Genomic DNA, 22,175 nt, shown 5'->3' on the forward strand with positions numbered 1-22,175 from the left:
TAATATTATTATTATACAAACCATATGGATTGCCCGTCCATTTCAAATAGGAGGGTAAATGAGTAGAATTAGTAGACTAGGACTTGGGTTCCATGGTGACTTGGCTTGTTTGTTAAACGAGGGACCAATCGAGGTCAATCCCTTGCCATTCTACGATTGTCCCACCCTTTTCATAACCGTTGATTTCAACGCAAATAATTAGGATGTTAATACAATAATACTTTTTTAGAGAAAAAAAAAATACGATGAAATCCAATCCCATCTTTTTTGGGTTGAGAAGATTTGGAAAATCCCCGTTAAATGAGCCCAAACTGCTAGTTAGGTTTTTATAAACTTACTTAGAAGAGTTCAAAGTTTAGAATCTTTTTTTTTAAAATGAGACTAAATTTTTGAAATATCGCTCAAAAATATGATTTACATTGGAATCAGACAGATTGGGCTCACTTGTATCTCCAATTACAAATGAAGGCCCATTCCATTTTCCATCAGAACAAAGAAAACATTCAAAAACAATGGCTGAACATAGTATGCTAATTTAAAAAAATAATAATCATGTTATGCTAATTAAAGCATGCAATAGTGCTCTATCCAAATCAAACTCATGCGGCACATAATACACAATTATGCTATTCTTGACGTCCTTTAATGATGACTGCAACAGCTGGTAGCGTGCTTAATGATGCTCTGGAATCCACTCCCATGGACCCTCTCTGTGTATAAAGCCAGCGACCCCACCTCCCCCCACCCCATCCTTCTTTCCACCCTCAAATCCCCCGTAATTCGTGGAGAAAGCAAACAACAGCTTCGTTTACTTACTGATTCCACGCTTATGGGGGGTTGAAGGGGGAGACCAATGTCTGCTCAAAGACACTTCTATAAACTTTTGAGTATCAACCAGGGTCCACAATTGCACAGGCCGGCATTATACCTGAATGAATTCATAGCTTTCTATCAACAAATGCATGCTTGACAACATCATTGGAACTCTTTTACTCGCCATTCTTGAGAGATGTCAACCTAATCATCTAAAAGATGAGGTCGAAATATGGTAGTAAAGCCCACACCGGTAATGACCGGACTTGGTCTGCTAATAGCATTAGCAGTGTATCGGCAACTCCATTCTCAGATTTTTCCCGTCAAAACAGTTGTGAGATGCAAAAGGAACACTGGAAACAAAAGATATAAAAGCACCAACAGAAATAGAAAGATGGAAGTCTCGGCACAAACACATTGACAGAAGAGAACAAACACTACTCTCTACCATTATTTCGACAAATGGTACTGACTTGAACTATTACAACTGATCAGGACTCAAAACAAACAACTAAAAGACCAGTTATTCAGATTGCTCAAGATTGAAGCCGAATGATGAGAAAAACGAAAATGAAAAAAAGAAAAGAAAAAGAAAGGAGCATATCAAGTATCGCACCAGAAACTTGCAGTTGTTCAGACACATATCGAGCAGCAATTACAAAGACCTTCCCCCCTTTGCAATATCATTATTAATTGCTCCTTGTATCCATTTCACCACAAGAAACTGCAATATAGAATGAGCATGAGCAAAGTTGAATATGTCGCAGGAACAACTAGAGAACCTTAAGATATGGATTCCCCAGACTTTACCTGAACCCCAAGAATGAGAGGTATGAACATTTTCCCCTTGTCATTTGAGTCAGACCCTTCTACCAGTTTCTTGTCGACTATGATACTGTTCTTCCCATTCGTTGCAACATCTGTGATTACTTTGACCAAGTTTGGAATCCAAGCCACATCATTAGGAAGAATCTGCCATTTAAATGAGGATGATTATTTGTGAATGATTTAAATCCTCAATTTTATGAAAGAGTCACCAAGAGAGCAGAGACTGACCTTTTCATCATTCTCGTTTTTATTACACCGTCCACTATTCTCAACCAAAACTACTGGAATATCAAAATCCTATAAGTGTCAAAAGAAAAAACTTTAAGCACATAACACTCTCAGGCTACCAATTACACAGTGCAGCATATAAATCATAAAATAAGGACTCCATGTAATGTAATAAAGGAATACATTGACACTTCATGGACATATGACACAAAACAAGAATACAAAAGAGTGGCCTCAACAATTCATTGTACAAGTTATACTTCATAAGCTGAGACAAAAAAGGCACAATGAATGTAGCAGATCCAAACAGACCCTGGACACACAACACTCCTGGCCAGCCTGTTTTGAAGAACCTCCGACCTCGGAGTTCATCGAAAGGTTCTAAATTTCCTTTTAAACTCACAGTCAATCCCTGCCTCTTAAACACCCAATAATGTTTCTTCAGAATAATAGTAGTAGAACTGCAGAAGTTGTAATAATAATAATAATAACAATAATAACATATACTCAATAATAAGATTACTATATTCTCAAAAATAATAATAATAATAATAATAATAATCTACACAACTTTTACAATCTCCAATAAAGGCAATCCAAAAGCATCACTAAGAAACAGGATTGTGTTCTGTTATTAATCTCCATGCCCATTTAGAACACTTTTACCTTGTGATTGCAATATTTATCAATTAGAACCATAATTCTAATTAGTAATCAATCAGAAAAAGACAAAGGCAGTGTAATCCCAGTAAGAAAGAAACGCAAAAGAGAGAATCAAGTTTCCCTAGAAGGAAAAGGTTTAAGTAAAAAAAAATATTTAAAATCAAAGAGCCAAACTCAAAGAGCCAATGGAATATCAAAACAACGAAGTATAAATGCATAGGACTTAACATGTAGGACATGAGGACTATAAGAGCGCATTAAGTTTTTCAAAATTCACTTGCCTATGTTTTCATTATCAAGAAAAATGAAATAAGAAATGGAAATGCGTTGTCCTAAATATAGTTCTTTAAAACAAAAAAGACATTCACAAACTCCAAAATATTAGAAAAAATTTGAAATGTCTTTTAAGTTTTCTTTTTTTTTTCTTTTGAACAGTGTTAAATTATTTTCATTTCCAACACACAGGGAAAAAGCATTGCCTAAAGAACACAAAAACCTTTCTCATTCTCTAGAAACAGAAAGTGAAAACAAAACACGTTCTAAAACCAAGGAAATTCAAAGTTTTTCAAGAAACTGGGCGTCAGTTCCAACCTTGACTGCTCTGTTCCTTCAAACACACGCTTATTTCATTCTCAATGCACATCATTAAGCATAAAAGAGCTACAAACATATGGCCACAAGTCTTTTCAAGAGTATCCACGTATGCATGTGTTTAAGGCAAAAGGTGTGGCAATGATTCAGAGAGACCAATATGTTCAAATATACCCACGAGACCACAGCTGGCATGTTTCTCAGGCTGGCCAGTAATCAAAGCCACCCTATAACCCCTACTCCCCACCCATCAAATATTTTAATCTGATACAGAAGGAAATTAGTCAGCCACATCACATCAATACACCCGATTCAATTTTTTGCTCTAGACTAAAGCCTGTGATCAAACAGTTGTAAGAGGTAAACTGTACCTTGTATTCATTTTTCCTAATTCGAGCTCCCAACCTAATAGTTTTTAGCAGAGCTTCTGATCTTTTTGATGAAAACACATCATAGCTCAATTTTTCTGGTGGACAGAGCTGTGCATGAGTAAGAACAAGCAAACTTTTGCGCCATATATTTTTCCCAAAACCATCAGAGATAGCTTTAATGATCTGCCTATCCAAGTCATCCACTCTATAAGCATCCAAGCGGTCTACATAAAGCAGAACATCAATGGTCTTGTTCAGAAGAAACCTGCATCAGAAGCCCCTTGCCCATCAAAACTCTGTGTAACATAAGATGCAAAGTCGTTTATCAAAGTGGATGCCTTGATTGTATATTACAGAAATTTCATGTTTGATTGTATGATCACTGGGGGACTTTTCAGTTTAACTTCAACTACAGTTGTTTGGCTTGTTCTATACTTCTATTGCCACGTCGATAATGAAATAACCCTTTTTGTGTCAAGTCTGCCGTTAACCAACTAAAACATAAGAAGTTCGAATCCACATAATTAATATTTTAGGTCTATGACCTTGATTCAAATTATCCTTCAAGAACTCTAATTTCTGCAAGATATATATCACACATTTATGCTATCTCCGTTACAAATTTGCATTTCAAGAACTTATGTGCGAAAACTTCCATAAAAAATATAATTCCTCTGCTGAAAGCAACCAATTACCACTTTAGGAAAACTAACTATATGAACATAGTTTGCAACATGACACAGTGACAGAAAATGTGTCTTGAATGTAATGTGATATTGTAATGGTTCATTACTTCATTCCATTTGAGATGCTGACCTTCGGCAATTTAATTTTTCATGCTTGGATTGACTAAGAACAATTAAATGCAACATTTTTAATGGGATAAATAATTGATCTATTCATACATCTTCCACAAAGTACACAGATAAAACATACAAATCTACACAAATGCACGGAGGAATGATTGTTTTCTTTGTATCAAATACATACATGCACAGAGGTACTGATTTGATGGGCTTTAAATTACATCACAGCTTTTAGAAGCAAATAGACAATGAAATAAAAACTATGGCATAATAGCATCTCCATTACAACTTTGATTGCAGGAGACAAACATGCAAAAAGACTATTGTGTTCCGGCACCAACCTTTTAATCAAGTCAAGAGCTTGGTAATTGACATAGCCACCCTCCACAAGCCCTGGAGTGTCAACAATGTTCACTGTGAATCCTGCCCGCGTACGTGAAATCATTGTAGGTCTTAGCTGCTCCGGCTGCAGAGCAAACAACGTTCACTAATCCAAACAAAAAGAAAAAGCAAAGGCATAGTACACAAAAGCACCTAGGAGCTATTACAGAGCTATTATTTCCAATAGTATGCACTGGGAACAAAATTTGCAATTACATGCCTGGAATGAATTGACAGTGACCACTCGTTCCCCAATTATAGAATTCACAGTCGAAGATTTTCCAACACCACCTTTGCCCATAACAATAATGGTCAAACTGTTCAAGTTCTGCAATAATCCATAAATGTTGAGGAAAATCAAAACCTATACGTGTAGCTCTTGAAAGTCGAAAGTGAAAATTACGGGACCAACAACACGAATTAAGATTTCAAGCAAACCTCTTGCTTTAATTTCCCGAACAATTCAACGAGTTTGTTTTGCGTGGCAGTAGGGAACTGCTGGAAGCCAAGCCACTCGCGAGATAAAGACCCCATCGATGCCGCCGTCCTATAAAACATACTCTTGATAGTAAACAACCGCAAAAAAATGTATGCTAAAACAGGTAGAACGCGAAAGAACTTCATTCGAATTTCAACAATATATGAGCGAAACCCTAAAACATAAGAAGCAGAACCTGTTCATAAACCCTAAACCCTGCAAACAACAATACGAATGCGAAAACGAGAGAGAGCGGCTAACCTCTTGAGAAGGGATTGATAGAGGCCTTATCGGGAGTATCGTTCGTTGTCGGATGATAATGTTTTGGCGGCACTATGCACTTTATGTACTGGACCGGATGAAGAGAATTGTTCTTTGTGGGCTTCTCTTTCTAGGGTTAATTTTTCATAAATCTTTTGGGTATCATATTCATTATTTTTCATAAATCTTTTGGGTATCTTTTGCGATTTATCTGCGCTTGTTTCATTGCTACCCGCTAATTGCCAGTCTTCCTGCCTGTTTGGCAGGGCGGCTCCACAAGCGGAGCCGCCCACGGAGCCGCAAAGCGGCTCCGTCATGCCAAACAGGCGAAAAGCGCCAGCGGATCCGCTGGAAATTTCCAGCGGATCCGCTGGCGCAAAAGAAGCTCCCATTGGGAGCTTCTTTTGTACAGCGGTTTTGCCGCTGTAGCTTTTTGGCGTGGGTCCCACGCCAAAAAGCTGCAGCTTTTTTTTTAAAAAATTTTTAATGTGTGGGTCCCACACATTTTAGATAAAAGTATTATTATTTTATTAATGGGACCCACTTAATTGTGTTTAATGGTTTAAATAAAACTATTTTTTAATAAATTAATTATATTTATGCATTTATAACTATTATAACAGTAAATTTAATATTAAAATAAAATTAATTTAATTTAAAAAATACAAATAAAATATTTATATTTAAGACTTTTAATTTTATAGGTGTTTAATTTTAATACATAATGATAAATTAAAAAATACAATAAATATAAGAAAATTAATTGATTACTTAAATATAAATTAAAAAATACAATAAATGTAAGAAAATTAAGTTGATTAATTAAAAATTACTTCAAATTAATTTTAAATATAAATTATATTTGATTAATTAAATGAATACTTAAAATTAATTTTAATAAGAATTATATTTATTAGATTACTTTTAATATAAATATAAAAAACTAATATTATAATACTTTAATTCAACAGTTTTTCCGCTAGCGTCAGTTTTTATTTCACCAAACACCTCACAGCATATTTCACAGCTTTAAGCTCAGCATATTTTTCACAGCATTTCCGCTAGCATTGAAAATCAATTTTTCCGCTGTGCCAAACGGAGCCTTCAATGAGTGTTTTTAGATTACTCTGCGCACATGTAGTAGTGATTGCTTGTAGCATATATTTAGATACTTATATATGCATTGTTAGTAGCGATTGTGCGACATGGTCACAGGCATTATTTTTGCCTATTATTTGTCGTCGTTTGCTTCGCTACCTTGTCTCTTATTTCAATAGATTTAATCTATGCTTTATTATGTTCTCTTGTTTCGGTAAATTTAAGCTACACATTACACATTATACGTTGCTATTTTATTTTGGTATTTGTCTGCCTCATAAATATCCGAGTTCTTGTCAGATATATACTCCTCGCCCTGAGCTCTCATCCCCTTCTTTATTGTTTCCTCCTTTCGGGTGAGTTCGTCGAAGGAGACTAGCAACCTGCGAAGTGATCACGATGGCATGGAATTTACAAACTATAATGTTCCTATTCTCCTTTGTTCCTTACAGAGATCAAATAATAGAATTTGCAAGTTACTCTATCATAGTGTCAGCTCTTTACATCATTCTTTTGATAGGACTGAGGTACTAGTTGGCTACAATGGGATTCATGCTACATCAATAAATTTCTGTGAAGGTTCATTATCACAAAGAAAGCGAGATAGGAATGGAAGAAAAGACATAAATGGAGTCGTGTATCTCAAGAAGACGTGCTGAGTTCATTGTAGCCACCTCTGGAGGGGCAGTAGGCGGAGCTTCTGGCGCAGATCTTCTACAGCTCCCTCCCTGGGTTTGTTTTCATCATTCACAGCCAACATGATCAAGACCACCGCAATGGATAGCTCAATGAGGTAAGTGATCAACTCGCGATCAACTGAGAAAGCAAAGGGACCTTATGCGTGTCAACTTGCCACGCCACGCAACTGCAGTTCCAGCGCTGTGCACTCCCTTGTAGAATCCAGCATACCTGCAATGTTCGTATGATTAGCTAGTGGAACGATCATGCAATTAATGACACTGTTTAAAGAATTTCTGATAGTTTCTTACAAACAAGCAAAGTTACCTGCTAAGAATTTAGGAATCATCAGCCAGTGCTCCAATAACCCAATAAACCATGCTCTGAAACATGGCATCAAGAAAACCGTAACAACAGTAGAGAAAAATGGTCCAGCAAACTCTCCCAAGTCTTTGAAGTCCAACCGCTTAGGAGGATTGCTATGGGAATACATCAACTGGTTAGCTAGTCCACTACCCCAAACATGTCCCAAGCAGACCAACTATGTTGGTGGAACGAGTATCATCATCTCTAATTACACGACTTGGAGGCAGAATTGCAAACACAAGAAGCGTACCAGCAGACATGAAACACATGAAGGCTATATAGGTGCTATCACTCACAGTTTCAGCCTCTATGCGGTTGTAGTTGAGGATGAAAGGGATGAGGCCACCAATGACACCACCAAACAAAGCACCAGCAAAAATGGCAAAGGTTTGGTCTTGGTGGCGGTTGCAGTAAAGGAAAGAGCCAGCATAGAGAATGTAGGTGGTGCAGCCAGCAGCAACGCTAAGACGAGGACCAAAAATGTTATAGTTTCCACTACCAAGGACTCCAAAGATGACGAAAGTGGTATACAGAGCAGAATTAGCATTGTTGGCGGCAGTTGGGTCAACATGACCACCACCTCCCATACCAGAGAGAGCATTGAACATGCCAGGGCAACAGAAGCAAACTATACCTTATCAAGCTAATTTGAATCACAGGTAAATTGTACCTGAAAAGGGACAACCCTGCAGGTACTTTGAGCTGCTTCCACTTTCTCCTCCCCAACAGGTCCCATGATGGGCATGTCCTTATAGTTGGAAGGCAACTTTTATCACAGCAAGGGGTTAAAGACGCTTTGTTTTTGAAGGTCGTCTACTGTTTGCATCCCTACGACTTTTGCATCCCGGACAGCAGAAAAGAGCCAAAATGTCTAAGTTGTACATTTTGTCCAGGAACTTGTTGTCACACATACATAAATGGATAAAGAAACTGTCATCTTCATCAAATGACAATGATTTTAATTAGGAAATGTCATGCCGGATACCATTCTCATTTAGGGGTTGGATATATCACATTCTTCACACCAGTACATAACGAAAATAGAAAGGTATTCCACACAACTTGCATATAACATGTTATTCTAATGGGATAAACAAGAGATGCTCTCAACCCCAAGACAACAAAAATATGAACACAGCCCATGTCACCTCTATCTGTTTACAACTATGCAACTGCAAGAGGTTGAATTTTGTAGGAAAAGTTTGATCAAAAAACTTCCATCAAGTTAATAGAAGGCTCAAAGACATAGTTACAGTGAGATGTTTCAACATTACTTCGGCGTCACATGTTCAAACAACAGAGACAACCTCTCCCCAATATGGCAAGGAGGCTGCATACATCTGCCCTGCAGGGGCCTCACCTCCACTGCAGGAGCCCTGTTTGAGAACTGCCATAAGGAAATATCTATCATTCATCAAATAATAAAGGAAACATCTCGTGCAAAAATCCTTGTGTACCCGATAAATGGTTCCAAATCATAGAAACTGTCCTCGAACAAGAAACACAGTCAGCTTTCAGTTGAAGATCATCTTTTATGGCAGATTGTCATTCCATCTCCAATAGGTACCTAATATCCAAAAGGTATATTACTATATACCGAGAAAAAAAATAGTCTTCTTTTGAATAAAAAAACTGATTAAAACCAACTGTTACTTTACAGAATAAGATTTGACCTACAATGCTGATGCTTACACGTTTGTCCTCCATTAAATTTTTATTGAAGTTCCTAATGCTCAGAGTCTTAGCATCATTAACCTGTACACAGTTCAGTTATAAATTAGAAAATAAAAGATACATTTGCAAATAGAAAAAAAAAAATCAATAGTCATAGTCAATATTTCACCATTGGATCAGCAACTTTCCCATGCCACAGAACATTATCGATCACAATGACGCCCCCAGCCCTTACCTTCAATGACACAATAAGTTAGCAACAATAGTATATTGATAAGTCACAGGTAAATATCTGAAGAAATAATATTTCATAAAAAAAAAAAACACTAATTGACTGAAGATATTATTACAGACTACTTAACCAATACTTCTTGGTCATACCAGCTGTAACAGCAATTCAAAATACTCCTGATTCATCCTCTTCTCAGCATCAACGAATGCAAAATCATAGCTGCATAAAAATAACATACGTGCAAAAAATACCGAATCATTCTTTCAATGTATAACAACTTATAGTTATAGTAGACCATCAACAAAAAATACCAACAACAGAAAAATTGGCTTAAACCATAAATAAATAAATAAACGACGAGTTATAAAAAAATTGTAAAATTTTACATTTTATACATTCCTATCTTACCTGCAAGCTTCACCATTCAAAAGTAGGGATTCCAGGGTATCCATTGCCAATCCATGTTTCACAATCACCTGATTTCAACAAATTATGTAAGAGCTCTACAGATATAAATGATAATAGTACAAAGCAGTATCGTTACCCATTAATAAAATAAAATATTATATAGACTTCAATATTCCAAAATGTAAAATGTTGAAAGATTAAGAATTCACAATTAAAAAAATTGCAGGCAATTTCACCCATGAAAAGGAGAGATTTTCTTGTTCACACTAAGCAATTTGCATTGATTGTAACTAGAGTCAAATGGTAACCTGATTTGTAAGCCACAATGTTTACTATTAGCAACAACCAAAAGTCTCATAATAAAAACCAGTTATTATACCTTGTGTGAAACACCTGCTTTATCATAGTACTTTCTTGCAATCTCAAGAGATTTGGCATCTCTTTCACAAGCAACAAGACGTCCTGATTCTGGTAGTACCAACGCAATGGCCAATGATGAGTATCCCTACACCAAACGTATAAAAAGGTGGCAAGTTGGTGCCCAATTTCCCACTGGAAGAGATAATTCACAGAGGAAAATATTAAAAGAAAGGAGATGCGTTACGGAAAGTTGTTGCCAAAGTTTTCTATAATTACATCTTTTGATGTAGATAGGCAGAAGTTGATGTGCCAAGTGAGTGCAGCAGCCAAGGGAAAAAAAAGAAGACAAAAACCCTAAAAATGAGAAAAAAAGGAAACATACAAACAATGGAGAGAGAGAGAGAGTTTCGGCAAAGGTGGGATACATACAGTATAAACGCCAACTTCAATACAACGTTTTGCCCCAAGGAGTTGTACAAGCATAGCAAGCAATTGTGCCTGATCAGGAGATACCTATAAAGATAACTATTTGTTAATGACTTTCATACCAACATAAAATAGGAAACATGACAAGAGACTTGATCCTGTTGAAGATGTTATTCTTAAGTCTTAACCTCTATCAATATGCACCAATGTAAGTTAAGCTTCATCTTGCAGATTTATTGGATAAATAACCATGAGGGGTCAAAATTCCTTACAAAGGTTTCTTTGAACATACTTGTTTTGTTTGAAATTAACAAGAAACGTTAGAGCGCCTCTGAAGTAGATCAGTTTTTGAAGTTAATAACTTGTAGAAAGTTACTTATGAATTCCTTTCCATTAACAAGCTAAAAATGTCAAAACATTTATCAACAATTTCCCAAATTAAAATCTCTTTTCTTTCTTTAGTCCAAATATTCCAACTAATAGCTGAATATATCTCCTAGTTAATGCAAAGAAACAACCAAGTTTTTTATCCCCTTTCCAAAGATATGTACAGTACCAAAGAAACTTCCATAAATTTCAAAGCCACATCCACAAGTTTTTGACCACTAAATGAAGAAGAAGGTGGTATTAGAAACAAGATTATAGCTAAAGACAAATGATTTTCACATTCAAAAATAAGTATACAAATAGACTGGCAAATTTGAGAATCAGAAGAAGAAATGACACCTGCATCTGGCTACCACGCATGTTGGCTGTCTCCTCCCTCAGTTCTCGCAAAATCTGCAATGCAAATATCAAACAAGAAAGAATCAAATACAATTCGATTTAATTACACGAAAGAATTCCCACAAAAAATACGGTTTCTCGATCATACTTCAGGTTCTCGAACATTTGAGAGGATGTAATCGTAAAGACGGGGGGTGACGCTGATGACCTGCTTGTTTCCATACTTCTCGTCCTCCGCGACGACAAAAGGTTTTGCAGTGCAGTAAGTTCTGGAGAGGTGAACCCGTTTTTGCGCCCTAATTACACTGCTTGTAGTGGTAAGTAAAGGATGAAAACCTAACCCATTGAGTCTCCACGGAACACGTTGACACCGTGATACAGAGCTGCAATGGTGAACGGCTAAGCTGCTCGCCATTCCAATTGGTTCGAGGACAACACGATCTGCGCAAAAACAAAACAGAGCGGGGGAGAAAGAAAATTTCGGGTCGGGTTGGACTTGGATCCGGAAAATAACTATATTTTGAGCAACAATTAATAGATAATTTTATTTAAAAGTATCAGAGGAAGTTTAGGTGTTTATGAAGTTTCACTGAATCGCAGTCGATTTTTGACATTTTGTGTGTAGATCGGTCCACACAACTTTGTTCTTTTTTAAATTATCTCACTTAATGATACTTACTTAGGCTCAAAAAAAATATCTAATTGATAATGAAAAGCGATTGATCATAGACCACAATTTAATTGTAGCTATACAGTGATTGCCTGTTATGTCGTCTTCTCTCATTATTTGGGCAAGCTACAAGAGTGCGCAAGGGCTGGGGCATATTGCACATATATTGCAAAGTATTCTGAAAAGGCACTTGAGAGGATGTACAGTCAATTTTTCTATTGTAGTTATTTTTTAAAATTACCTGTCTAGTACAGATTATAGAACTAACAGAGCAAGGAATTCCAACGATCCTTGAGAACTTCATATGCCTTGGAACAAGGAATTGCCTGCAGTTTAGTATTTCCATCCATGGATGTTTCTGTTACTAAGCCTAGCCTTATCAATGTATTCATGGCTTTATCCACTGGCATTTTAGCCTGCATTCATGGGAACCCAATAATTAAGCAATGCAGACAGTCATCACCACTGAATAGCACCTCATTGTTTACCTTTGCTTTAAAAGCATTGTACAAAAAGCTCTCACATTCATCTCCAATGTTTCGTCGATAATTGACCTGCTGTTACGACAGTTAATGGTGATTTAGACGGCAAATAAAATGTTTCTAAATTAAAGATGTTTTTTCATAAATGTTTCTAAATTGGAGACACAGAACAAGACCTAAATAACCCAGGCCTGCTAAATGTTCTCACAAGGGGGCAGATTCCGTGAAAATGGATAAGGCTCCAACTTGAACAAGGCAAGGCATGTTGTTTAAAACATCTCTTGGTCTAGTGGGAGTTACTCCTTAGGATTTCGAACATGTAGCTTATTCATAAAAAAATTTAAAACACATTTTAGAGCAAAATTTAGTTGGTTGCAAATCCAGACAGTAGTTTTGAAAGCAAAAATTGTTGTTTCAAAGCAGAATGTTCTCATTCAAACCTTGCACCTCCTGCAAGTTATAAGGAGCAGGCCCCTCCCTCCCAATTAGGGTCTCCAACTCTCATGTGCTCTTCCCTCATTAAACCCCCAACTTCTCTTAAAGAAATCCCCCATCCACTTAGATTCCCAACTTCCAAGCAGGCCTATGTGAAGACTCAAAGATTATGAAATATGTCATGTGCAGAATGCAGCATAGGATACACAATATAGAATTTGCACTTGAAACACTCTACTCTCTTCCTACGCACCAATGACCTACCAATGGATCTGAAGGCAAAAAACATAAGTTGCGAAAAAAGATGGAAGAACTAACCTGGCCACTCTTCTTTTTAAGGAGGATTGCATATGTCAAAATTGCTTCCTTGTACTGCATAAAATAGGTTCAGAAGAAAACAAAATAGGTGTGTATACAAAGAGACAAAATAGCTCATCAACTTTTAAAAAATAAATAAAAAGTGTGTTCAAATTTTCACATAATTAATAATTAATAAAAGTTATGTGATCTGAGTTTCTTGCTCTTTATGGAAGTCCAAGGCTTGTTAGCAATTCATATGATTTTATGAATCTCCCTCGCAACTTGGATAACATATTTTAGTGATGCCGACTAATCTCGAATTATGGATCATACTTTTCTTGATGTTATAGTAATTGAGAGACATTCATGTTGAAAAACATAGCCATTCAGACATTACGGAGAAACTTGACGGGGAAAAGAACAAATTAAAATGGAAAGACAATATGACCTCACCAATCACCATAATGTAAACATAAGGTTGACAATCTATCAATCAATTCAAGCCTTAATCCTAAATATTTGGGGTTGGCTACATGAATCTATAGTAAAAACTAGTTGGAGACCACCGAATGTAGTATTATCCTTTTCCATCCAATCTAAGACTACATTCTTTACCACTCCTTTTGTATCCATGGCTTTCTTATTAAGTCCATGACACTTATTAGTTCACAAATTCTTCACCATTAATCCAGTCCACATTTTTTAAAAGACAAGCACATAAAAAGAGAGTCAAACAGTTGCTTACTTGCTGCTGTTCAGAAGCATCCAAAAGAAAATGAACTGATCCAAAACCGCTTGCCAAGGTTTTCTCGTAAAGTGTCTTGTTAACTAATAGCTGCCACAATGAATCTAGTGAACCATTTGAGTGCCGCATTGGATATGTGTTCAATGATGTCTTCATATAACGGATGTAACAATGAAGTACACCTATTAGCAAATAAAAGTATGGAAATTCACCTGATACCTATCCCACGTCTGTTTGTAACCCAAAGCCACACGAGTCCCAAATACTATCAAGGCAGAGAAAGCAATTACATCTAGAAGTATTGCTGATCTGCAATTTAAAGGAGAGAAGGAATAAAAAATGGGATCATGTTTAACAATTCTGACATGCTTTCAAAAATCAAAACTGCAAAAAAATAAATAAATAAAAGCAATAAAAGTCCAATTTTGGTTTTATCTTCAGCAGAGATGAACTATGTATCACTCATATGTTTACCATTCTTAGATCTACAATCATTGTTGACATTCAGTACATCAAGAATAATGATGTAAAAACAACAAAGACATGCTTACGGAGAAGAAACAATGTCCTCAAATTTGTAGTTTATGAAGTATGCCAAAAGTCCCAGTATCGTGGCAATATCCAAGCGCACCTACAAGTGAAGTTCATATACTTCCTGTCAATAATATAAAGATACTAAAAGGTTGACCAATGCTCCTATATTGCTTTATTCTAATCCCTTCTTGAAACACAAAAGGAAAAACAATAAAAACAAAGAATGATATCCCTACTTCACGTGAAATTTCCAAATATTGTGCCAAAGTTTCCACTATTGCTTACCCTATTGTTACCCCATTGATATCGTGTTGTGAACATCTACAACAAAGTATAGGGCATTTTGCAATGGAATCAAACAATGACTATTGTTAAGATTAGTTACCTTGCCATTCAACCCAATAAGTTAACTTGTTGGTTTGAGGCATTTCACACCTTTTATATTCTAACACTCCCCCTCACGTATAGGCTGGACAACTCCAACGGCTCAATACATGCACAATAAACGAGGTCCAACACTAGGCAACAACAAACACACAAAGGCCCATACTTGGGGCAATAATAAATGGGGGTTTAAATTGTGGAGGCTATGGTTCAAACCCAAGACCTCTCGCTTCGATACCATGTTAACTAATCATTGTACTTCTCTGACCAATTTCATTCCTATCCCACAAAAATAAAAATCTTCTACATATTGAATGAAAATATGCTTTAACAAACTAGTGCCCATCAACCCCAGGTACAGCCAATGTGTCTTCTATATTTGTCATAAACGTATGAAGAAAAGGAGGAAAAGGATTAACATATTCTACCTTCAGCACGTCAAAAGGCACTTTCTTAATTTATAAGTCTGTCATACAGTGAGAAGAGGAATAGTACAGGGCTAAAGAAAACTAGTTCGAGAAATTTATCAAGGTGTCCACATGCTCTACCTAAGTAGGGGATCACAGGGTTGGGAACATATGGTGAATCTATAAGGAATGAGTTTGACATGATAATCTCTGTCGGCTAAATTGATGCTCTAATAAAACAAAGTACCCAGTGTCTTTAAGCTCTCATATGCGTAGTGTTCAATATAGTTAGTAAATGTTTTCAAACACAAAATAAAATGAAATTCAACTTGTACATACCGTGTCTATGATACGAAAAGACAGCTTTTTGTGAGGGAAAATGACCTACAATAATGAAGAACGGTGTCAAATCTCATTGGCCCTATTGAGGCATAACAAATACATTAGAAAATGACAATTTGTGAGAGGGAATTGACAGACATTGCAGTGTCAGAAGTATTTACTGGTAGATCCGGAATGGGGATTTTCTCATAGATCTTTAACTGAAAAGATGGAACGTCAACTTTATCCCTGTTTCCTCTTTCACTCGCATCCTTGTTGTAAAGCAAAATTAGTTCTTGGAATGCAGGCTCCTAACCAGGACATACATTAAAAAATTATTAGAAAACAATCTTGTTTTTTCATGAATAGAAACATGTTGTTATCTCATTAAAAATGTCAAAAAATATATTTAATTATTGTACTGATTATTACTCATCGATATGGAACACAAACAAATATAAAGAAAATAATGATAAGAAGAAAAGGAAAACATAAAACATCCTTCACAAGTATTCTTAAAAGTTAGAACTAAGGTAATTGGGAAAGAAAATAGATTCAGCATGCATGTGAGGAATACCTGGAGGAATGACGGTGAGAAAAGAATGGAAATGGAAGTTTTAAACATTTTCCAAAGATTGTTTTCGCAGTATTTCCTTGCAGCAGGTCTCCATAAATCGCTTAGGGATATTCTCGATAAGAAAGTTGGCCTGAATGAAGAGCACTTCAATGACTAGTTCATTTAAGTTAAAATTTGTCTATCTGGAGTATGCCCTACAAAACAGCCAGTCAATCTTTTAAGAAGCAGACAATGCCAGATCCTATAAATGTCACATCGCATTTTACCTTCGATCTCAAAGAAGCTGCTATGTTCAATAAATCCAAGCACTTGTCCAACTCTTATAGGTGTCCGGAAAATAACTATTATTGATGTACTACAAACTCATACATAAAATAATAATTAAAAAATCCCAGATAACACAATACTTACAGTTCTCACAGAATCCTGACTGATATAAACAGTTTTCTAATTCAGTCTCGAATTTCAGAGGAGAAGGCAACCCAAAAGCCATAGTTAATACCTACACACCCGAAGTAAGGGATTTGTACAGAAAAATAAGTTGGACAGCCATTTTTGAAGGGACAATACTCAATTCCAAATGAAAGAAATTTCTGTGGTTTATCGGAGTACTATCAATCGCTATAACCTCATACATAATATCTTCTGAAAACAAAATATGGATCCATTGACATAGCAGTGAAGCATCCGCCAGCTTCATAGAAAAAAATATACTGCTCAAAATCATCAACTATTAATCACTCTCCTTTAGAAAAATGAAACTCAATGAAGGACGAGCCATGAGAGAGCAAGCTGCAAAGGAGAATTGAATAAAAATACATACCTTAAGTATGGTTCAGAAGCACTATTGTCATGGTCGATCTCATATGGAATTTCTCGTGTAGGAGGTACAATACCAGTCCAGGTCAGCAACTTTCTAAAGAGCCTCTCACGGGGTCCAACTGGCGACAGAAATCCTTCATAACGACTTACTGCCCTCTGTGCTGCCAACCAAATAGGAAGGTCACTATCTGATAGCCGGTCTACTCCTAGCAGCGTGTCAGAAGTTTGTTCATTATCGAAGTATGTTTGCCGAAAAAGAGCCAATTCCTCCAGCCAAGGCTTTATTTTCTTGATCCAATCTTGTACTTCTTGTGTTCGAGAAGCACCCATTAAAGCCTGTCACAAATCAGTATAAACGAGCAAGTCAAACCTAGCATTACAACATTGAAGTTCAACAAAAGAAGAGATTAAACAGCACACACATCAATAATAAATTAAATATATTATCAAATCATTGATTCCCATATAGTTTTTTATATCTAAAAAAAGTAATCAGGAAAACAAAATGACCTCGTCAATCCATTTGCCAATTCTCCCTAATGGTTTTGATATAATAGAGAAGATCCCACGCAGAAGTTTGGATTGTATGTAATCCAGTTTTTCAACAAGCAGTAGACCTTTCTGTGTCTCAGCTGCATAGCCACGCCTGTAATGGGAAAAGATTCTCAAAAAAGGAAAACGAAGAGTCCACTAATATTTGAATGGAAATTATACTACAAGAGCTGTGGTGTGGAGAAATCCCACAACATGATCAAATAATAAAAAAGCCCAAATTTAGGTAAAAAAAACAATGCTGCTGTTGCCACTTTCAACACAATTGCACTGCCACCAAAACCACCAAACTGAAACAGCTCATGAATTGGCTTATTTGAAACCACAAAAAAACTCAAATGTAAATTTGTAAAAATGATAAGATTTCAAGGTACTAAATACCGAAATATTATCGCATTGGATTCAGATGCCCTCTTCCAATCAACATATATAGGCAAGGTAAGAAGATAGTCTGTGTTCAAAGCTGATGTCAACATCAAATCCCTAGCCGATAGTTCTTCAAACTGAGCATCATAAAGAAGTTGCACGAAAGCACGTTGGAAACGAGTGGCAACTGCAAGGCTACAAACGATGTTGAATGAAGAATCAATTAATTTCACTAAATTGAACTGGTTGGTAGTAAAGATATTCAGCCAACAAATGTACGAATGAACGAGGTGTGAGAGCTTTCTAACATATTCCTAATAAATAGGAAGTTGAAAAGACAGTCATGACAAACCTGGACTCCGTATAAGAATATTGCTTGACATTTGTTGGTAAAGCATCTAAAATATTTCTCAAGTCCAGACCATAAGTGGAAGCTAATTTGTTGTTGGTTTTAGGGCCCTCCTTCGCATATCTATTGATTCTATCCAAGCTTCCAAATCCGATACTATCTGCCAAATCAGACTTGTTTCCATTAGCCGTAGTTTTTATGTCTACAGCAGATGATTCATCATTAATGGTCTCCTCATTTTCCATGGAATGAATAAGGAAATAATCATCTCGCATTTCTTCTAAGGTGCTCTTGTGTTCAGCATGAAGGATAGAGTCTAAGAACCTGCAGTTACATGAACACATAATTGATAGGAAACAGCATTGACACCAAGGGAAATGTTTGTAACCCAATGTTCACGTGTTTCTCTTTGCGATAAACACATTCATAATTTCCAAAACGACAATATGTGTGTGTGTGTGTGTGTGCATGTCCAGATTTTGTGTTGAAACCCCCCACATTGTGTTCTCTGCTCTTACTAAATGCTTCGCAACTTAAACTGCACCATAATCAATTAATCACAAAATCCATTGAGGACTAATGTCACAAAAATTAGAGGCCGGAAACTCTTCAGTATGTCTCATATAATTTGATAGCTTTGGGAAAAATCCAGGTGCCCTAAGATTGTTCAGAATAAAGGCTATGATGATGATAATGGTTTGGTCTCAGATATTACTTTTGTACCCGCGAAGTCTAGTTTTCTTTTTGTTCATACAAATAGGTAACAATAATGAAACATGTATAGGAGAAACAAAGAGGAACAAAGAAGAATGAGAAAAACTCACGACGAGATAAGCACAAACTGATGGGCTTCATCTGGAGAATCGAACATCCTCAATACAATGGCGTCCAACAATTCAGCTTTGGAAACCGGGATGTAACTCTGTCTCGGAACTTGTATTCTAGAGATTCCCTTATCATCGCCATCGTCATCCCCTTCTTTTTCATCTTTTCCTTCTCCGCCGGATGAAAGATCATTCTCCCTGTTTTGAGTGGACCTCAAAACCTCTCTCACGGAGGGCTCAGATTCAACTGGTTCGTCCATGGATAATTCCTGGACTCCGAGAGAACAACGAGGAGATTCACGAGTACCAATGCTCTTCAACACCAAACGAGTATGGTAAGCGGAGACAGAGTGAGCAGCCAAAGAAGTTGAACAGCGCCGAGTGGTGGTCGTTGTTGATGATGATAGGCCGCGAGCGCTGACGCTGGCGTGAACTTGTGAAGAAAACATCGATCGCGATCAAATTGGAGGAAATCGAGTATGCGTGCTGTCGTTGAGAGCTTCCAGTCTTCCACACTGCAACACATATCCCAATGTTGAAAGGGAAAACTTGTGCGGTTGCGAGAAATTGAAAATTAACGGTTATCTGGAAGCTTCACACTTTACAATCACATACATATGTGTGTTGGATAAGGAATCCAGGCGATCAATGTAGTTTTTTACAAGGCCCACTCGATTGGGCCACTTCTGCGGCCCACACCAGAGATCATATTTCATAACGTCATAAGTTAATTTGACGAATTTGAGATGAAGAAATTAGGGGGAGTAGAAGAAAGAGGTGACATAGAAGTTTTAGTTATTGTTTGTTTTGAGTCTAAAGATCACACGACTTTGTCGTTATTAAAAGAACTCTCAAGTGTTATGGTGTTGAGTTTGACTTATAAATCATCACTTGGTACCAAAAAAGCAAATACGAGACGTTCATTCTAACAAAAATGTCGTGGAAAAAGTTCACAGTTCTTACATGTAACGAGATAACAACTTGATTTCTAATCCAAACCAGTTAAATTGTTATATCGTCCTTCGTGTAACAAGATAACGATGTATTGTCCACACTTTGAGCCCAACGCTCGTGTCATTGTGTCCTAAAAAGCATTTGAAGGGTTATTAGGTTGTGTCGTGTCTATAAAACAAATTGTTTGGTCTTTCACTGAGACTTTAACGTCTCATACGAGTCAGGAGGCCAGTATTTGGTTTAGGTAGGGGCCATAGATGAGGTGAGAACTTTCTTTTAGTACTACATGCTGCGAGTGCTAAACAAGTTGACAAAAAAATTAGCATCTAGACTTGGCCTTTGGAAAAGATTGAAGCTTGGTCCTTGATTGAAAAGCGTAATTAGCACATCCCTAAACTAATCAGATCAACCCAAAAATTACAGCCTCGCGAGTTTACCTTCAACCGTCGAAGCTACTGTTTTCTTAACCTACAGTGGTGTCAAATAATGGAACGTTGTCGCTCATGCTGCTCACATAAAATGATGGAATATGTTTATGGACCGACTTTATTAAAAAAGTTAAAGGCCTATGAAAAAAAAGTCAACCAATTGGGTGATACATTAGTGATGAATATTTATGGGGCCGAACTATATGGATTTGGAAGGTCTGAGTTTGATTTCCAATATGGAAGTAATATATTGTGATCATATGTTGGGTTTGACATAACGTAATCTATTATCGGGTGTGAAAATTGTGTGCTCGTGAGTTTGATGGCCTGGGGTTAGGTCATATCGAATGTTCAAGAGTAAAATTTGTATGTTAATCGTTGGGTTATAAAAAGAAAATATTAAAAAGAAGCCTTTTACATAAAAGCAAAGGGGTGGCAGGGGTTTGCTGTAGTAAAAACTACAGCAGATCCCGCTGTAGATAATTTGGATCCCAAAAAATTTTTATTTTATTTTGAAAAAATTATAAATGTGTAGTTTATGATCTAACGAATCCAACGATATATTTTTTGTTAGAAAAAAAAATCAAATTCATCGTGATCCAGACACCGAATGTTTTGAGTTTATATCCGATGGTCTAAAATTGTTAAGCATTTTTCATATAGCATATGATTTTTGTTTTGAACAAAAAATATATCGTTGGATTCGTTAGACCATAAACTACACATCTATAATTTTTTCAAAATAAAATAAAAAAATTTTTTGTCTCAAATTGTTATTACAACGGGGCGTGCTGTATTTTTTTACAGCAGAGCCCCGGCACCCAAAGCATAGGATGAGTTGTTTATGTATTAATTAGTCACGTGAAACATGATGAATAAATGGGGTGCTTTTACATGAAAGGGACATTTTGTTTAAACAAAATAGCACGTGAACAGCGAGGAAGATTAAAAAAATTATTATGAGATAAAGAATTTTGCAAAGACAAACCTTCATGATGAGTTCGTTTTGTACGGTGCTTTTTGGGAGAGCTTGGATAAAGAAGTCAACATATCCCATTAACTATGGTTCCATAAAGGACAGCGTTGTACTTGTTTCTTACAATTAAATTGAATTAAGATGTTAAGAAGAAAACATACTAAAATACATGGTAGGGATGACAATTTGCTGGGCAGGGATGGGGCAAAGAATCTCAACCCGTATGTAGGGCGGAGCGGGGATATGTATGCCTCTCAATCCGAACCCGCACCCTGCCCCGCTATACATGTATATATATAAATAATATATATATATATATATATGTATACACACCCCACATACGTAAGATAGTTTTTATTTTTAGATCTCATTTTAATAGTAATGGTTATTTTAATTTAATATATTGAATTATTGTGTTTCCACAATCAAAAAACATCAAATAGATTAGTTGATACGAGAATTAGTCATATACTTGAGAGGTTTCAAGTTATATTTTTGATAAAAATATTTTTTAAAAAAATTCTAACATTTAAAAACTATTAAATAGAATAAGTAAATTAGACTCACTTAATGTGAATCCTAAAACGGGTCAAACTTTGGCATTGGAGATGAAACTAGATGCCGTACTTAGAGGGATGGTTTGCGTAGGGCAACCCTCACC

The 22,175-nt window shown here is 36.4% G+C and overlaps 3 protein-coding genes and 1 pseudogene across 20 annotated transcripts; all 4 read right to left on the bottom strand.

Annotated features, from left to right (window-relative positions):
• Positions 1-1,174: 1,174 nt before the first annotated feature.
• Positions 1,175-5,612, bottom strand: LOC119983572 (translocase of chloroplast 33, chloroplastic-like). 2 transcript variants are annotated; one of them, XM_038827245.1, is made up of 8 exons: positions 5,421-5,612; positions 5,120-5,228; positions 4,902-5,009; positions 4,642-4,766; positions 3,495-3,759; positions 1,870-1,938; positions 1,624-1,785; positions 1,175-1,537 (listed from the first exon to the last, which is right to left on the bottom strand). In XM_038827245.1, exons 2-8 carry the CDS (start codon positions 5,213-5,215, stop codon positions 1,469-1,471), a joined length of 894 nt encoding a protein of 297 aa, XP_038683173.1. In that variant the 5' UTR covers positions 5,216-5,228; positions 5,421-5,612; the 3' UTR covers positions 1,175-1,468. The 2 variants fall into 2 exon arrangements, with proteins under 2 accessions (XP_038683173.1, XP_038683172.1); XM_038827244.1 differs by lacking the exon at positions 5,421-5,612 and adding an exon at positions 5,356-5,381.
• A 1,316-nt stretch (positions 5,613-6,928) lies between these two features.
• Positions 6,929-8,411, bottom strand: LOC119984327 (annotated as a pseudogene).
• A 183-nt stretch (positions 8,412-8,594) lies between these two features.
• LOC119984328 (tricin synthase 1-like) lies at positions 8,595-12,426 on the bottom strand. 8 transcript variants are annotated; one of them, XR_005464850.1, is made up of 11 exons: positions 12,300-12,426; positions 11,537-11,829; positions 11,389-11,442; positions 10,666-10,749; positions 10,256-10,381; positions 9,877-9,944; positions 9,618-9,687; positions 9,406-9,471; positions 9,240-9,317; positions 9,020-9,129; positions 8,614-8,949 (listed from the first exon to the last, which is right to left on the bottom strand). XR_005464850.1 is itself a non-coding variant. In XM_038828208.1 (9 exons), exons 1-9 carry the CDS (start codon positions 11,801-11,803, stop codon positions 9,088-9,090), a joined length of 840 nt encoding a protein of 279 aa, XP_038684136.1. In that variant the 5' UTR covers positions 11,804-11,987; the 3' UTR covers positions 8,595-9,087. The 8 variants fall into 8 exon arrangements, 2 of the variants coding, with proteins under 2 accessions (XP_038684136.1, XP_038684135.1); XR_005464854.1 differs by lacking the exon at positions 12,300-12,426 and having other exon boundaries at positions 8,595-8,938; positions 9,255-9,317; positions 11,537-11,988; XR_005464853.1 differs by lacking the exon at positions 12,300-12,426 and having other exon boundaries at positions 9,255-9,317; positions 11,537-11,984.
• Positions 11,697-19,742, bottom strand: LOC119984326. Of its 10 annotated transcripts, XM_038828198.1 has the most exons (15): positions 19,157-19,742; positions 18,336-18,656; positions 17,999-18,178; positions 17,576-17,711; positions 17,067-17,401; positions 16,244-16,373; positions 15,849-15,977; positions 15,685-15,729; positions 14,572-14,651; positions 14,233-14,329; positions 14,021-14,110; positions 13,294-13,347; positions 12,547-12,615; positions 12,300-12,474; positions 11,697-11,829 (listed from the first exon to the last, which is right to left on the bottom strand). In XM_038828198.1, exons 1-14 carry the CDS (start codon positions 19,603-19,605, stop codon positions 12,322-12,324), a joined length of 2,268 nt encoding a protein of 755 aa, XP_038684126.1. In that variant the 5' UTR covers positions 19,606-19,742; the 3' UTR covers positions 11,697-11,829; positions 12,300-12,321. The 10 variants fall into 10 exon arrangements, 8 of the variants coding, with proteins under 8 accessions (XP_038684126.1, XP_038684127.1, XP_038684125.1 ...); XM_038828199.1 differs by lacking the exon at positions 11,697-11,829 and having other exon boundaries at positions 12,202-12,474; positions 12,547-12,612; XM_038828197.1 differs by lacking the exon at positions 11,697-11,829 and having other exon boundaries at positions 12,202-12,474.
• Positions 19,743-22,175: the final 2,433 nt, after the last annotated feature.

Source organism: Tripterygium wilfordii, chromosome 18, assembly GCF_013401445.1.
Source record: "Tripterygium wilfordii isolate XIE 37 chromosome 18, ASM1340144v1, whole genome shotgun sequence".
Taxonomy (NCBI): domain Eukaryota; kingdom Viridiplantae; phylum Streptophyta; class Magnoliopsida; order Celastrales; family Celastraceae; genus Tripterygium; species Tripterygium wilfordii.